The sequence below is a fragment of the Erpetoichthys calabaricus genome, chromosome 9 (assembly GCF_900747795.2).
Source record: "Erpetoichthys calabaricus chromosome 9, fErpCal1.3, whole genome shotgun sequence".
Classification (NCBI taxonomy): Eukaryota; Metazoa; Chordata; class Cladistia; order Polypteriformes; family Polypteridae; genus Erpetoichthys; species Erpetoichthys calabaricus.
The window spans coordinates 5,898,116-5,916,145 of record NC_041402.2 but is presented as its reverse complement, the minus strand read 5'-3'; the positions used below and the strand labels follow the sequence as shown (position 1 = coordinate 5,916,145).

At 42.8% G+C, this 18,030-nt stretch overlaps 1 protein-coding gene across 1 annotated transcript; it reads left to right on the top strand.

Annotated features, from left to right (window-relative positions):
* Nucleotides 1-1,020: 1,020 nt before the first annotated feature.
* On the top strand, nucleotides 1,021-17,403 carry surf2 (surfeit 2). Its single transcript, XM_028809100.2, has 6 exons — nucleotides 1,021-1,187; nucleotides 2,411-2,565; nucleotides 3,573-3,676; nucleotides 4,518-4,709; nucleotides 8,368-8,525; nucleotides 17,216-17,403. The coding sequence occupies exons 1-6, from the start codon at nucleotides 1,113-1,115 to the stop codon at nucleotides 17,300-17,302; spliced, it is 771 nt and encodes a 256-aa protein (XP_028664933.2). The 5' UTR covers nucleotides 1,021-1,112; the 3' UTR covers nucleotides 17,303-17,403.
* Nucleotides 17,404-18,030: the final 627 nt, after the last annotated feature.

The following is an 18,030-nucleotide window of genomic DNA, read 5'->3' as shown; positions in this document are numbered from 1 at the left end:
ATACAGTGGAGCACTTTAAAAAACTACTGAAAACACATTACTGTAACATGGCCTTCTCATAACTTCACTGTAATTTAATCCTGATACTCTGTATATCCAATTCATTATAATAACTATTCATTCAAAATCTGTACTAACCCCTACTCTCTCTTCTGTTTCCTTTTCCAGTGTCCTGTTGGTGGTGGCTTGCGCCACCACCATCTACCCAAAGCACCATGATGATCCAACAATGATGGATGGATTAAAAGCCAGAAGTCTGTATGACCATCAGCATCAAGAGACTCCGTGAGAACCCAAACTACAAAGAGGACTATTTCATTTATGTTAGGTAGAATGCCCAGAGGGGACTGGGTGGTCTCATGGCCTGGAACCCCTACAGATTTTATTTTTTTCTCCAGCCTTCTGGAGTTTTTTTTTGTTTTTTCTGTCCACCCTGGCCATCGGACCTTACTCCTTTCTATGTTAACTAATGTTGTCTTATTTTAATTTCTTTTTTTGTCTTTTATTTTTCTTCTCTTCATTATGTAAAGCACTTTGAGCTACTTTTTGTATGAAAATGTGCTATAGAAATAAATGTTGTTGTTGATGCAGGTAATGGGGGTGACAGAGCAAGATGACAAGGACAGGAAGATATGGAAGAAGATGATCCGCTGTGGCAACACCTAATTGTAGGGTACGAATTCAAGAGAAGGCCGTAGTCTACTATTGATTGCTGTGCAAGCCCTGATCGTGACTCGTCACTTTTTTTTTTTATTACAATTTTGTCAGGGATGACAGGGGGATTGGAATTGGTTACAACACCCGCCTTGAGTTAACGAGGAACACTCCAATAATATAACCGACTGAGCAATCGACTCAAGCGTGGTTTAGTAAGATAATAATCCCTATTTCATCGATTCGTTTCGAGATCCAAGTTAATCTCATTTCTCCTTCTGAAGAGATCCCTAGCGCGACACTACAAAATAACAACTTCCCCTCGCCGTCCTTGTTTATGTACGTCACTTCCGCTATTTTCTAAGGCTACCTCACATCCGGTCGGTGCGCTCTCACGTGTTGTTTCCTTTCGCTCGCGTGTTCATCCCTGCCGATTTTGTTCGAACTGGAACGGCAGCATGAGTGAGATTCCGCCTGACGTTCAGGCATTTCTAGATCGACATCCAAGTTTGATGCCAACAGAGCGGGGCAAGGTAAGTAAATGCAGGGCTATGCACTTTATCTCCAAATGTAATCGTTCGTTCGTTGTGTGTGTGTTTGAGAGAGCGAGCCGATGCGCTGCGACCGTTTCCGTGTTACTTTTATACTATAAAATGTGTCCTGTCTTAATCAGTTCCATTAATTTAAAAAAAAGGAAAATCTGCAGTTGTACGCGTATTACGCTTCTTAGTTGACGTACTGATTTGAATAAACGAGTCCTGTGCACGAGGGCACGATTTACCAGTAGAGACATCAGCCAAGACGATACTGTGTTTTTTTTGAGAGTTTTAAGGAACTAATGGTGTGTCCAGCATAACGTAACACCAAAAACAGACGTCCGTAACAGAAGTGACAGCATCCGAAAGGCACACGTGCATTATGGGGTGTTGTGTGTAGAATTCTGAGGAAAAAAATGAATTTAATCCATTTTGGAATAAGGCTGTAACATAACAAAATGTGGAAAAAGTGATGCGCTGTGAATACTTTCCGGATACACTGTAGATTTTTTCAAATACACCAAGTAGAAACTAATTAACATAAATGAAAACCAGCCATACCTGCCCATCAGTTCATGTAAAATCTCGGTAGAAGAGAAGCCAGAAGCCTTGGAGACCTTGAAGGTGCCTCTTCCCTATTGGCCATTCTACAGGTGAGTAGGTGCTAAGCTGGCCAATCTGATGAGCAGACCCTTGAGCAGATGATTCCAGTGCTCCTTTATCTGAGATGACTTCCATAGGCAGGCTAACCACATTCTCGTGCTGATGTTGTTTCCAGAGGTAGTTTGAAACTCCGTTGTGAGGGATGCAGCAGAGAAGAGGTAATTTGTTTACATGCTGTGCACTCTCTGACCCCAACTCTATGATTTCGGCTTGTTTGCCACTTCATGGCTGAGCTGTTGTTGGTGCTTGACACATCCACCCCACTGTAGCTGATAGGAACGAATCTAGAAGAGCTGAAGTTTCACATGCTGACTTGTAGCAAAGGTGGCATCCTATGAGAGTTCCTTGTTTAAAGTCACTGAGCTCCTCAGTACGACCATTATTACTGCCAGTGTCTGTCAATGGAAATTGCATGGCTTCTCTATGCACCTGTTCACAATGATACACCTGAAACTCAATCCTTTGGAAGGGGGCATCCTCAAACTTTTGGTCACATGGTCTGTTTTACGTGAAGAAGTGTTATGTATACTTAAAACATTTCTCATCTCTCTCCACAGATCAGATGTGAGCTCACTGGCCATGAGATCCCCTGTCGCCTTTCTGACCTCCAAACCTACACCAGTGGCAAGAAATACAAACACCTGACCAAACAAGTCCCCAGCTTTGACTACAGCCAATATGAGCCCCACGTGGTCCCTAGCACAAAACAACCGTGAGTGAGTGGACAACATCATTTTTTGTTTTCCTTGGCTGTATTTAGATCCTATTACTCGACGTACTGGATTTTGCCAATAAATAAGACTCCCAAGTTGCCACTGATTTACTTGAATCTTCCTTCAGCTGCACTTTCACTGTTTCTCTGAATTTCTTTCTTTCTACTTTATGAATCAAGTTAAAATTAAGTAACTCAATGCTGTAACACTAGTCTTCCTTTATTTACCTTTCACAGCAGCAGCTTCGTGTGAAGGTTTACAACTGAAATCCTGACTGCACTTGCTAACCCTAACCCTAATTGGGCATCTATTATGATGACATAATAATATAAGCAGGGCAAGATCACTACTTCAGGCTTGATGGGGGGCCGGGCCCTATCTTAGCTGCGTTGGGTACAAGGCAGGAATTATCTCAGAACAGGACGCCAGTCCATCACAAGGCACACTTGGGCAAGAACTGACACTCACACAAACACAGATAGACTTTAGAATCAGCAGTTGACCTAACCGACACATCTTTTGGGATGTGAAGGGAAACCTGGAGGAAGACACGTGCAGACATGGAGAAAACATTTAGAGTGTGGGGTACATATGTAAAAAAAAAAAAAAAATTATTCATTGGGGGGTGCACATACTTTTTCACATAGCTGTTGAGACTACTTTTTTTGTCCTGAGGTTTAAATTTAAATGTTGGTAGGATTTATGAATTTGAAGGCTCATCACAAGCTGCATATCATTGTGGCACAGTGGTTAAGGCTTTGGACTTCAGACCCAGAGGTTGTGGGTTCAAATCCCGCCACTGACACTGTGTGATCACAAGCAAGTCATTTGACCTGCAAGGGAAAAAAAACCAAAAGAACTGTAACCAATTTTATCGTAAATGTTGTAAGTCGCTTTGGATAAACAGCTTCCGCCAAATAAGAAAATGTAAATGCATAATTTGCAAAGTAACAGCTGTGCTAGACATTTAGTCTGACTGTGTCTTTGTTTAAACTTCTGTTCACAGCAACCACCTCTTCTGCAAACTGACTATTCGGCACATCAACCGCACCCCACATGATGTCTTGGCACATGTCAATGGAAAGAAGTACAAACGAGCCCTGCAGAAGTGTGAGTGCTGCCACATTTTAAACCTGGTCCTTTATAAAGCGAACAAGACTCAAACGTCTCAATTGTTTTTTTTTTTTTTAATTAATTCTCAATCAAACAATAATGAGGTACAAAATGGGCTGACACATGACCAGCTCACCAGCAAGGTCAAGTTCTTAGTAATGTTGATCAGCTCAGGTCCACAAAAAAATTGTTAGTACTCTTAGTAAGAAGAAAGTCAACCATTTTGGAAGTGTCAGCTGTGGCAGAAGGAGAGCACCAGAAAGCCATAGCATTAAAGGACGGGTTTAACAAAAACTGACTTCTAATTAAGAGAAGTAGACTGTTGTACTGTGTTAGCCATAGATTGATTAAATAGATTAACTAAATTGATTACAAATGTAAGCTTTCGAGGCAGCTAAGGCACCTTGCCTGATGAAGAGATCATAGCTGCCTCAAAATCTTGCATTTGTAATCTATTTAGTTAGCCAATAAAAGGTGTCATTTCACCCTACTTTCTCCTGTTCTTATTAAGAGACAGGTTGGAGTGAAATTGGCTGGAGTTTGGGGCCCTAACTTAGCTGGTCATTTGTTGGCTCACTTCACATTTCATTTTTGTTTGGCTGTCTTTTAAAGCAGAAAGAAGGAATTCAGAGGACTGAGTCTTGAAAAAAACATGGAAATTAAAATGAAAGGGAAAAAACTCCAAGAAGTTGCAGAAGTTTACAAAGTATATCAAAATCAAAAAAAATGTGGTCACCGATGAAGGAAATGGCAGGAAGGAAAACCTGCAACCCTGTTAGCCCTCCAGGATCAGAGCTGGACACTCCTGATTTAGGCTAAATGTCCTTATGTGTTACAGATGAGCAGTGTGTCCGGGATGGAGTAGAGTTCGTGCCAGCCTGTCTTCAGAATAAGCAAAAAAGAGTGGGAAAGAAGGAGGAACAGGAACAGGAACATGAAAGGACAAAAAAGAAAAGCACGGGCTTTTGGGAGCCCACATCTAGTGACAGGGAAGAGGAGTCAGATGACAGCATGACTGACCTTTATCCAGGTAAGGCTTCTAGATCTGTTATTTTTATCTGAATTGCCATTTTCTTATAGATACATAGATTTTTATATATACATAGGTTTATGTATGTGTATATATATATGTGTGTATATATACTGTATATATATATATATATATATATATATATATATATATATATATATATAATTATATAAAATTAGCATCTGGAGATCCACAAAGGGAGACCAAAATGAATCATGTATCATAAAGTAGTTTTTATTCCTGAGCTTTCAGTCCCTACCAGGAGCCTTCATCAGAGGATAATGTTTAGACTTACAAGAATCAAAGGCAATATATAGATATAATATTCAGATAAAAATGAGCTCCTTCCCTGTCCATCTTGGCAGTGATCTCATCAGACCTGCCTCTACTGTAAAAAATCTTGGTGTCATTTTTGATTCCTCCCTCACTTATTCCGCCCACATAAATCACATTAAGAAACTTTCTTACTTTCACCTCCGTAACATATCCCGTGTTCGCTCCTTCCTCTCCTTCCCTAATGCTGAGAAACTTGTCCATGCTTTTATCACATCCCGGTGGCTCTGAGGCTAGAGATCTGCACTGGCAATCGGAAGGTTGCCGGTTCGAATCCCGTCAATGCCAATAGGAACTCTGCTCTGTTGGGCCCTTAAGCAAGGCCCTTAACCTGCAATTGCTGAACGCTTTGAGTAGTGAGAAAAGCGCTATATAAATGCAAAAAATTATTATTATTATTAAAAAATTATTATTAAAATTATTGTAATTCCCTACTGGCAGGTGCCCCTTCTAATCTTATATCACAGCTCCAGCTTATTCAAAACTCAGCTGCAAGAGTCCTTACTCGAACCAGCAGCAGCGAGCACATCACACCCATCCTGCTCCATCTCCACTGGCTCCCTGTGCCTTACAGAATCGAATATAAAATCCTACTAATAACCTACAAAGCCTTAAATAACCTTGCGCCAAACTACATCAGTGATCTTCTCCATCACTATGTGCCTGCCCGCCCACTAAGGTCCTCTGATTCTGGCAATCTTGTTGTGCCCCACACTAATCTACACTCCATGGGTGACAGCAGGGCCTTCAGCTGTATAGCGCCCAGACTCTGGAATGACCTACCGAAATTAATCAGGTCAGCTGACTCCATGAATTCTTTTAAAAAACAACTCAAAACTCATCTGTTCATTAAGGCTTTTAGCTCGACTTGACTTTATTACCCTTCTCTCAGTTTACTTCTGTGTCAAGATGCTCATGTAACCTGTATGTGTGTGCGAGACCATCAATTATGTTGTGTTTTTTTTCCAGTATTTACTGTCTTAATCTTCTTTATTTATCTGGTTTGTACAATGCTATATACTGTATATTCTGCCATTCTTTATTATATTCTGTAAGTGCCTTGAGCATGGGAAAGGCGCTATATAAATAAAATGTATTATTAATAATAATAATAATATTATAGCCTGGTGCAGGTCTACAATTTTGTTTCTGGTGTCCTTTGACAGCTCTTTGGTCTTGGCCATAGTGGAGTTTGGAGTGTGACTGTTTGAGGTTGTGGACAGGTGTCCTTTATATTGATAACGAGTTCAAACAGGTGCCATTAATACAGGTAACGAGTGGAGGACAGAGGAGCCTCTTACAGAAGAAGTTACAGGTCTGCAGGAGCCAGAAATCTTGCTTGTTTGTTATTGACCAAATACTTTTTTTTCCACCGTAATTTGCAAATAAATTCTTCAAAAATCAGACAATGTGATTTTCTGGATTTTTTTTTTCTCATTTTGTCTCTCATAGTTGAGGTATACCTATGATGAAAATTACAGGCCTCTCTCATCTTTTTAAGTGGGAGAACTTGCACAATTGGTGGCTGACTAAATACTTTTTTTCCCCCACTGTGTAATATATAGATGTACAACCCAGTACTCCCGTACCAATCACCCACTGTCCAGGCCTTTCACAGTGCCTCTCTTCATGTCTTCATGACCGCCTCCACTCCTCTCCTCCGAGCTCCGTCCTCTTCCACCCGACTCCAGCCCTTGAACGGAGGGAAGCGGCCCCCTTTATCCTCACCCGGACGTGCTCCAGGTGCCTCCCGATTAACTTCTGCCGGCACTCCCTGGTGTGGCGGAAGTGCCAGCTGTGCACCCGGAAGCATTCCGGGTGTCCCTGGTCTTCGTCCCCGCAGCACTTCCGGGTGTGGCAGAAGTGCTGAGGGCCAGAGCTCTCCAGGCATTCAGGCACCCCCTGGCGGTGAACACGGGCCCCTATAGGGTTGAGCTTCCATGCTCCTTTCCTGTGGTCCCCATAGCCACCGACCGCCCCCTCGTGATCCGGAGTAGGCGTAATCCCTCTTCCGGTCCTTCCGGGCATTCCAGCTGGGTACCAACCCCAGCTGCTCTCCACACCAGTCAGAACTAACAAAAGTAATTAGAACTTATGACACTGTCTCCTTCATAGAAAACTCTGGAATGCTTCCTTCACATAACTTCAGATAACTTAATTTCACATTGATTCTGTGTACAGAACGCAATATTATTTGGCTTTAGTTTAAGGTACTCCCATAATTTAGAAGTCCGTGGTCTTTTACACAAAGGACCTGCAGGTGAATTAGGCGCTGCAAAGTTGAACTCTTGAAAGATGGTAAAAACGCGATACATCAACGTGTGCAGCACCAACCAACAAATTTAAATAATCGACTATGTCGATTACACCAACACACACACACATACACACTCACAGGTCTGATCACTTCCCAATTCAAATGTTCATATCCATATTTTCAACTGGTTCACAGATTGTACCTGAGCCCAGTTAACCCAGTGTGTTGCTGGTGTTTAATTAAAGTGCCAGTGAAACTTTTCCTAAATATGTTTTGGTTCCGTCTTCCTGCTGAGTTCATTCTTATCTTTTGCTGATGTCTTCCTGTTCTCTGTGTTAGTTGAACTCCTTGTATACCATTGGACTTCATCCGTTTCAACACTCGGTTAGGTGGCCGTATTGTAGTTAAACTCGTGTATATATTCCTCAAAGTAAATGACATCAGAGCAAAAAATGAATAACATGAATGTCATGTCAGTTTCTAACCCACTTAGTCCAGACGAGGAGCGTGAGGGGTGTTTGGAGCCTATCCCAGTTAGCGTAGGCATGAACAAACCCTGCGTAGAACACACACACGCCCTTGACAAGCCAAACCCAGACTGGGGCCCAGTTCACTTAACCTGCATGTCTTTGGAGCCACGCAGACACGGGGAGGACCTCTGCAATTTCACTGTGCCACCGTGCACCCCATTACATGAATGGACAAATTTGTAATGTTGACCAGTGGTGTGAATGTGTGCACTCTTAATGTTCTCAGTAATGGAGTGACATGCCATCCAGGGTTGATTCCTGCTTTGCGGTCAGTGCTGCCCACATTGGCCCCATGTTGCTTCAACTTTGTAATGGAAGAGCAGCAGAACTGGGTTCAGGAAGCGACACTGAAACTTCTTCCACAGTTTGAAGTAAAAACAATGAAAGGAACAGCTCACATAAATCAGCGATGGAGTAGTATCTCAGCCAGGTTTGGTAACCCCATGATGGATAAAGGGGGGTCCTGAAAGTGGCTAGACGGGTTGTTATTGTTTAAATTATTCTTTGGCGCTCAGTTTTTTTTTTTCTTTTCCAACAGAGGAGATGTTCCCACTTAAAACTTCCCAGGATGTGGAGATGAAAGCCACGGAGTGTGACGACTTCCAGTCGGACAGTGATGAGGAGGCAGCATCAGATAAACTGAACAGTTCAAAAAAGATGGAGGTGGAAGTGTCGACACAAAACAAGAGAAAAAAGGTAGGTGGTGAGATTTGTTTTAGACAATTATAAAAGCGTTGTCCAGATCAGCATGCTAAAGAAGGAACTGTTTGGTTCACAAATTGAACATGAACATGAAAAGCATGTTGCAGAATAAGGACATCTGCTGCAGGTAAGCAAAATAGGCAATAAGCGAATTCAAAGTTTAAAGATACGCTGGGTGTTTTTCAAGTTGAAGTTATTTATTCACAGTGCATTCATCTGCCTGGTGGTGGGGGAGCCTGTGGCCACTGCGAATGTCAACGACCAAACTTGTAACAGACCTCAAAATACTCTAATAAAAAACATGAAATTTGACAAATGAGATGAGACCATTCAGTCCTTCAAGCCCACGTGTTTAGCTAATAGCTAATCTGTCTCAATATCTCATCCAGATTCTCCTTAAAGGTTGTCGATGTTTCTGCTTCAACTCCATGTCTTAGGCAGTGAAATTGAAATGGCCAGTGAACTCAAAAGTGATTCTGGTGAATCCGAAAGTGTCACACATGTCATTCGGATATGTGCTGCTCAAAAGCTGATCAGTCTGGAAGGAAAATCCGCAAGGAATCACATTACTATTGTCATGGCTGTGATGTTGGATTGTGTATTTCACTGTGTTTCAAAATATACCACACAAACGACACATTTTAACAGTATATGCCAGGGGTGTCCAACTCGGTCCTGGTGGGCTGCGGGTTTTCATTGTAACCCTTTTCCTAATCCGTGCCCAGTTTTCACTGCTAATTAACTTTGTGAATTTCCCATTGGGATTAATAAAGTATCTATCCATCTATCTATCATATAGTGCCTTTCATATCTATCTATCTATCTATCATTATATAGTGCCCTTCATATCTATCTGTCTGTCTGTCTGTCTGTCTGTCTGTCTGTCTGTCTGTCTATCTATCTATCTTTTCCCTTAATTTTATTAGCCCTGTTTTTAAGGATTCAGTCCTCTGAATTGATTCTTTTCTTCATGAAATGGCAGCCAAACAGAAATGAGACGTGAAACGAGTCCACAGATGACCAGCTAAATTGGGGCTTCAAACTCCAACCAGTTTCTCAATTAGAAGCAGTTGTTAATTAAACCTATTATTTAATTCCATGGCTTGTTCCTGCTCTCATTTTGCCACAGCGGACATTTCTAAAACTGCTGTTCTTTTCTGTTTTTTTCTAAGAACACCATCAAAATGTCTTGGTTGACCTGCGAGATCAACCTTACCGAGACCTTCACCTTACTTTATTTTCAGATATTGTGTGATACGCACAGATGAGCTGGTCATGTGGTTTTGTGTCTCATTATTGTTTGGTTGCTAATTAAGGAAAAAGAAACCATTAAGGGGCCTGAGTCAGGTTACTTAAAATTAAGCCAAAAGAAGTTAATTAGTAGCAAAAACTGGTCACTGATGAAGAAGATGGTTAGAATGAAAACCGGCAGCCACTGAGGCCCTCCAGAACCCCTGGTATATGCGGTGTTAGAATTATTTGTTTTATTATTATTATACTTTCTACACTTCTGACTTTATACTTTTAGTGTTTTGCACATTTTACAGTTCAGATTTAATAAATATGCAGTTTTTCAAGGCCAAAAATGCAATGCTTTTTACGTTTTTTTTTTTTTTTTCCCCAAGAAAATTAAATGTAATGCTAAAGAGGCTACAGGTGCAGACCCTTTTCATGGGCAAACCCAGAGCAGCCCATTTCCACCTTTTATATACATTAAGGAGACGCAAACTAACAAAAGGCCAGTAGTGCATGTGGGACCTGCTACAGCCTGCAGGACCTTCAGTGGTTTAGAAAATCGATTGTAAGGATGAACTGGACTTGTAGGAGGTCCACTATGTTTTCTTAGGGTCTTGGCTGAGTTATGTGAATTTCCAAATGCAATAAAACACTGGCTTTAAAGGTAGGCCCCTAAATAAGCCATACGCGTACTTCTTATCAACTGAATTACCGTATATACTCACAGATAAGTTCTCCCACGGATAAGTCGTGACTTGATTTTATTGTATAATTTCTGGAATTTTATAATGTCGGTCGTATAAGTCGAATGCGGAAAACTCACGCTGTTGGTCCAAGAGATTACGATCTGCTAACACCCGCCTGAGAGAGTAACCACGGAGCACACGGCCCTTTTCTTTCTATGTATTGTGCCTACGTGACCACACGGTGGTACCTGAACTATTCCGAAGCGACGTTTGCACAGATTTGTGTTTTTCGTATCTCACACCTTCATACACCTTTATCTATGATGGAGAGTTTGCTCAGAAGAAAATATGAAGCTGGTTTTAAATTAAACGTCATTGAAGTAGCGAAAGAAATTGGTAAACGCGCTGCTGCAACAAAATTTGATGCATTTGAGAAACTGGTGCGAGATTAGAGAAGGCAAGAAGATGTAAAAAAAAGAAAAAATGAATTGTCACATTTTTGAACGGCCATATAAGTCGGGGTCTGATTTTATGATCAATATTTCAGGTTTCGAGACCCGACTTATATGCGAGTATATACGGTAGGAAACTTTGCCAGTCAGAGGCTTCCAAAAGTTAATGCCTCGTATGTCAAAACGGTTCTAAATTTGAATGTTCCAGAGTTCGAATGCTGAGGAGAAGTATGATTTGGAGTTTGAACGATGCTTCTACATTCGGACTGTGCACAAAGTGCAAAACAGATGACAACAGATGGCGCTTATGCAGCAGGAGTAAATTCGTCTGTTGTGTACAGTCTTAGTATTATTACAGCGGCTGTTGTTGATATACAGGCATAATCAGCCCCCCCCCCACCCACCTTACCGGAGTCTCCGGTCCTGTCCTGCCAGTGTTCCGTGTGGCCTGCTAACTCCATAGCTGTATCCGGAATGAATGAAGCCACATCTGTGTAATTAACAGAATACAACTGTCCTCAATGATCTTATTTGCTGTAACCTGCATCTTCAATGCGTCCATCGTATTTGCGAAGGATCTTGCATTGATGAGAAAAATACTAGGAAGAGGCGGCTTATGTGGCCCCTCCATAGTCACGCCAGCCCTGCAGACCCACTTCTGCCTCCTGTCCCTGTGCCACCTCCTACCTGTGGTGAGTCCTGATACCTGGCTGTGTCCACTGGCATGTCGTGGGAGTGGAGAAACTCGGCTGTAACAGGCTGTCCGCTCGCTGCGTGGTCCTAGTTTTAGGAGATCATGTCGGCTTTAGATGAAGAACAGCAACACGAATACAAACAGACACACAGAGCACCGAGCCGCCGTGACTATGTGTGCCACCGTACATTTCATTTTATTATACACTATTTACGTATTTTATTTATTATTTAGGGCATGTGATGAGAAGTCAGGCAAAATGACACTTTTTATTGGTTAACTTGAGCCCCTTCTTCAGGCAACATGCAATACACAGACTGGAATTTAGGGCATTTCATTGTGTTGTTTTTACCTTAAATTAAGTGTGTTTGCTGTTTAAGTTTATCGAAATGGGTAGGGCCTGGTCGCCAATTTATTCACCTTCCATTATTTCTAACTCACCGTCCCCTGAGGCTGAGGTAGTACTGAAACAGGACAAACTTTAAAAATCAATAACCAAACAGGTATCGCTAGCTAAGCGGAGGCGAGGTCCTCTCCAAAAAGTGGTGAGCGGGTAGAGTGACTCGAACAGAGGCTGGCGCGTGAGTGAGGAGGGCTCTGCCCGGCTCCCCACTCCTGACGTAACGCTGCCCCCTCCCCTCAGCCCGTAGCCTCTGTCTCGGATTTGTGCGAATAAATCGCTCCTGCAAGCTAACTATGATTCCAAGCGCAATGAGAGAAGTCGCAAAATCAACCAGAATGTTCCAGCAAATTCTACAATAAAAGACAAGATCTAAATGCATTAAGTAGTACTCTCGTGAAAAGCAGACAGACATACAGACGTTGGATTTTATACATACTGCTCAAAAAACTGAAAGGACCCCTTTTTAGTGAGAGTATAGCATCATGTTAATGACACTTGTGGGCGATTGATGTGGTCAGTTAAGTAGCAGAGGGGCTTGTTCATCAGTTTCAGCTGCTTTGGTGCACTAGAGGGGCAACAAGGAGACGACCCCCAAAACAGGAATGAATGGTTTAACAGGTGGAGGGAGGACACTGACATTTTTCCCTCCTCATCTGTTTTGTCACTCGTTTTCCATTTGGCTATGGTCAGTGTCACTACTGGTAGCAGGAGGCCATACCTGGACCCTACAGAGGTGGCACAGGTAGTCCAACTTCTCCAGGATGGCACATCAATACCATGTGGCATTGCCAGAAGGTTTGCTGTGTCTGCCAGCACAGTCTCAAGGGCATGGAGGAGATTCCAGGAGACAGGCGGTTACTGTAGGACAGAGGTTCTCAAAGTCGGTCCTGGGGGCCCCCTGTGGCTTCAGGTTTTTGTTCCAACCAGATTCATAATCCGTGACAACACCAGACAACAGTGATCTCATTTAATTAGCTGTTTTTTTTCTCGTCTCTTATTCTACATTAAGAAAGCACCGCAGCATGATTCTTACATTAATAAGACATTTAGGAATATTTCCATTTTTGCTGTAGATTTAAATGCTTCACTCCCTTTTGTTGATTTCATTCTATTTTGCCCTTTCTCTGTGCAGTTTGCTCCCTTCATTGTATCTTAATAATGACAACCAGCAGAGCAGCAGACAGCCAGGTAAACAACAATGAATAATCAAAGGCTGCAACTACTTCAGCTTTAGACCCACTAATTAGAAAATAATTAATTAATTAAACAATTAGAACACTTGGCAAAAAACAGAATGAAAAACAAGATGAAAATATTGTTAAAAAGAAAACAAAAATACATTATTCCAATATAACTGCTTGGTACATTTTAATATACCAAACTTAGTTTTCTAATTTCTACATTTTTCCCAAAACACAGAATCTGACAAATAACAGTTCACTTAATTAGCCCAGGAGTCCAATTAAAAATAGAAGCTGGTTGGAACAAAAACCTGCAGCCACAGTGGGCCCCCCCCCAGGACCGACACTGAGAACCTCTGCTCTAGGAGAGCTTGACAGGGCCCCTCGTAGATGGTCCTTAACCCATCAGCAGGACCCACCAGTATCTGCTCCTTTGGGCAAAGAGGAACAGGATGAGCACTGGCAGAGCCTACAAAATGACCTCCAGCAGGCAGGCAGGCCATTGGTGTGAATGTCTCTGAGCAAACAATCAGAAACGGACTTCATGAAGGTGGCCTGAGGGCCCAATGTCCTCTAGTGGGCACCGTGGAGCTCGATTGGCATTTGGCATAGAATACCAGAATTGGCAGGTCTACCACTGGCGTCCTGTGCTTTTCATAGATGAGAGCAGGTTCACCCTGAGCACACGTGACAGACGTGAGAGGGTCTGGAGAAGCCGTGGAGAACGTTCTGCTGCCTGTGACATCGTTCAGCATGAGCGGTTTGTGTGGGGAGGCATATACATGGAGGGACGCACAGACCTCTACAGGCTAGACAACGGCACAGTGACTGCCATTAGGTATTGGGATTAAATCCTTGGATCCATCCTCAGACCCTACGCTGGTTCCTCCTGGTGCACGACAATGCCGGCCTCCTCATGTGGCGAGAGGACGAAGGAACTGATACCATTGACTGCAAACGCTCACTCGCCTCACCACAATCCAATAGAACACATTATGTTTCGGTCCATCCGACGCCTCAGCCTGTCCAGGAGCTCAGTGATTCCCTGGTCCAGATCTGGGAGGAGATCCCCCAGGACACCATCCGTCATCTCATCAGGACATTGTCAGGCATGTTGGGGGGGGGGGTTGGCATACAAACTACTGAGTACAATTTGGAGTTGCTGCAATGACATTTCGGCCAAATGGACTCGCCTGCCTGCCCCATCATTTTGTTCCCTTTGATTTTCGGGGTGTCCCTCTGTCGGTTGATCATTTTCATTTCCATCCTTTCGTTCCTCACACGTCACCATATCAGTCCTTATCAGTAGAGAGAGCCAGCAGAATTGTTTTTCCCATTGAGATCTCATGTGTTTTCAAAGTGGTTCTTTCATTTTACTGAGCAGTTATATAGAGATGGGGAAAATCGATTTGGACTTTGAAAAATTCAAACGGCCTCCTGAATCAAGGCACCACTGTACTTTGACTTTTGTAATCTTTCAGGCTGTTTACGCAGACCTTCAACTTGGTTTGTGCCAACTTTTGACCTGTTGAAAATCCGATCAGTAAATAAAGGCTCAAATCAGTTTATCTTCTATGCTATTCCTTTGACTGGACAAACCTGTGGAAGTAAAGTACAGTAGACGCCACAATTGACTTGACGCAGTGTGGAGCTCGGAGACACTGGAGGTTGAAAGTCTTTTGCTGAGATGGATGGATGGATGGATTACTGCTTGAAAAGACTGACTTATAATTTTATTTTTCCCATGTCAGCAGCCATTTATCCTGTGTCCTTATGGGAGACTCTCTTGGCTCATCTTTATTCTTTTCCTTTGAAATTCACTTTAGTTATTAAAGATTCTTTTGTCATTGTGCCAGCACAGTGGAGACCTGGCCGGTCTGCTCAGTAAAGCGGGTCAGTTGGTTTTTCTGTGGCTCAGATCAGATTAGATTAGATGGACTTTATCAATCCCCTGGTGAAATTCAGATGAATATGGCGGCAAAAACATAAATAACAACAATACAGTCAGCCAGTCAATCGATCAGTCGATAAGTAAACCCATCCATCCATTTACCAACCCGCTATATCCTAACACAGGGGTCTGCTGGAGCCAATCCCAGCCAGCACAGGGCACAAGGCAGGAACCAATTCCGGGCAGGGCGCCAACCCACCGCAGGACACACACACTAGGGACAATTTAGGATCACCAGTGCACCTAACCAGCATGTCTTTGGACTGTGGAAGGAAATCCACGCAGACACGGGGAGAACATGCAAACTCCACGCAGGGAGGACCCGGGAAGCAAACCCAGGTCTCCTTACTGCGACACAGCAGTGCTACCACTGCCACCCGATAAGTAAACCAATAAATAAAAATATTCTTAATGAGTACATCGGGTGGAAACAATGAATTGCCTGCTAGCAGTGGGCAGAAAAGACCCCTCAGAGGTGCTTCTTAGCCCACCGTGGTGGAATGAGCCTGTGGCTAAAAGCACTCAGTGAGAGAGCGCCTCCTGGAGGAAATTTTTCACGATGGCATCCAATTTTCTCATCATCCTCTCTTGGTCCACAACACCTTCCAGCATGTCCAGGGTTTGCATGCTTTCCTGCTGTTTGTTCAGGCATTGTATGCTTCTTTAGTGCTCAGGTCTACCACAGCATAGACCACCACACTGGTGACTGTGGATTGGTAGAACATTTCCAGCAGCTTGCTAATGCAAATCAAACCACACCCTGGGTCTGGCCTTTCTTGTCTAGCACCTCTGTGTTGTCAGATCAGTCCAGTTTGTTGTTGGTGTGATTGCCCCCCAAACCACCCCGATAGGTGATGGGTCTCGGAGGCCCCTTGGCATGCCTGAAGTCCACCAGCAGCTCTTTTTGTCTCGCTGATGTTTGTGAGTTGCAGGTTGTTGTCTTCCATGACCTTCCTGTACCCCAGACTCGTCTCCATTGTTAAAGTAGCTATGATGGACACAACGGATCTGAACTCCTTGGGGTCTCTGGAAGGCCCCTTTCTTTGAAACTGGGACCACACAGGATATTTTCCACAGCTGGTGAACTTTCTGCAGTTTAGGGCTGTTGTCCCAAACATTCAGTTCTGTGTTAAAAAATGATGACATTACAATGGCCTCCTCCAGATACACATCAGTCTAGCATTGTGTTGGGAAATTCTAGGGTCTTCAGTGGGGACTTGAGTGGGCCATGGCAGTAGCGTAATGTTTGTGTTCCTTTAACCGTTTGATTTGGACACACATGTTGAATCATTGAGGCAGCCAGGTTTAAATTTAAAATCTCCTGGTAGTTCACGTGATGCCACGTAACATAATGAAGGATAAAGAGAGCTGCAGCACCACAGAGCCTCCACCGTCCATGACAGAGGTGAGGATGAGGTGATGATCAGCATAGCCCTCCGTTTTCACATCAAACCCACCTTGAGTTGTTACCAGAAAGCTCCAGTTTCATTTCATCCAAATGCCAGTAGTGTTTGTTGAGCTCCAGGTGTTCACGTCTGTGGATGAATGGCAGGGAAGGGCGTTTAAGACAAAGGTGTCCACTTGTCCTCTGAGGGAGAGAAGGCGGCAAATGGGAGATAAACGAGGAAGGGAAAAGAAACAGAAAACCAAAGTGAACAATTAGATGAGCGCAGCTGTGTGTGTGTGTGTGTGTGTGTGTGTGTATGTGTATGTGTGTGCAGTTTGAGAGACCGACAGCTTACAGGGTTCATTTAATGTGATATGCAGAGGGGGCAAAACTAAAAACAGGGAGACACAGAACTCCCTCAAAACCAACGTCTGCGCTCTTAAGTGCATCCGCCAAGAATGTCAGTGTCCCTGGGGGAGTCCGCACTGCACTGCACAGTCATGTCCCAGGACTTCTTTCAAATAAATGTCCCCCAGTGCCCTGATGTGTTAAATAAATGACCACCAGGCCTGAACAGGTTCTCCATATCCTGACCAGTTTGTAGCAAATGGTCGGCTGGGTGAAGATTTTTTTTTTTAATGTTCTGAGCGTACCGCATGTTCACATCTGATGACTTCTTTGTTTTCTTTTGCAGAAGCAGTTGGGTTCGTTCCAGAAAAGATTCAAAGGTCAGCACCGGAAAGGGAAAGGAGTCAAGAAAGCAGGAAAAGGAAAGGCCTGAGTCATCTCTGCATTTTCTATCTGACGGCGTGGTGTGTCACTTAACTGGTAGCGTGTTTTCAAACTAACTAAATGTACAAATAAAAGTATTTTTTTTGGAAATGTGTAAATTGCAAAGTTGCTTTTGGATGTAAAATACTTTAGATCAATAGCAAAATAACATGTGAAAGGCACTATATAATTATATGGATATGAAAGGCACAATATAATGCATAGATACATAGATGTGAAAGGCACTGTATAATAGTTATATGGATGTAAAAGTCACTATATCAGAGACATGAAAGGCACTATATAATGCATAGGTACATAGATGTGAATGGCACTATATAATAGTTGAATAGATAGATGTGAAAGGCACTATATAATAGTTTGATAGACATGAAACGCATTATATAATAGAAATTTAGATATGTAAGGCACCATTTAATGCATATATACATATATAGAGAGATGTGAAAGGCACTATATAATATGAATATGAAAGACTAATACATTAATATTAAAGGCACTATATAATGCATAGATATACAGAGAGATGTGAAAGACACCATATGTACATTACATTTTGGTTTCTGATATGCCCACTAGATGGCGCCAGCGTAACAGTTTATTATGCTTGCGACTCAAGCGGCGGACAACTCAATGGAGATGCAGGTTTCGTTCAGTGTGTGTGTCTGTAAAGACCAGTTCTCTTTGACTGGTTTATTTAGAGTTCTTCACTGGTTT

What these genes read in the sequence shown, in the direction of transcription:
- surf2 (XM_028809100.2), top strand. Translation starts at nt 1,113, where the DNA reads ATGAGTGAGATTCCGCCTGACGTTCAGGCATTTCTAGATCGACATCCA. An exon ending in TGCCAACAGAGCGGGGCAAG is followed by an intron (nt 1,188 to 2,410) that starts GTAAGTAAATGC and finishes CTCTCTCCACAG; the next exon opens with ATCAGATGTGAGCTCACTGG. An exon ending in CACAAAACAAGAGAAAAAAG is followed by an intron (nt 8,526 to 17,215) that starts GTAGGTGGTGAG and finishes TTTCTTTTGCAG; the next exon opens with AAGCAGTTGGGTTCGTTCCA.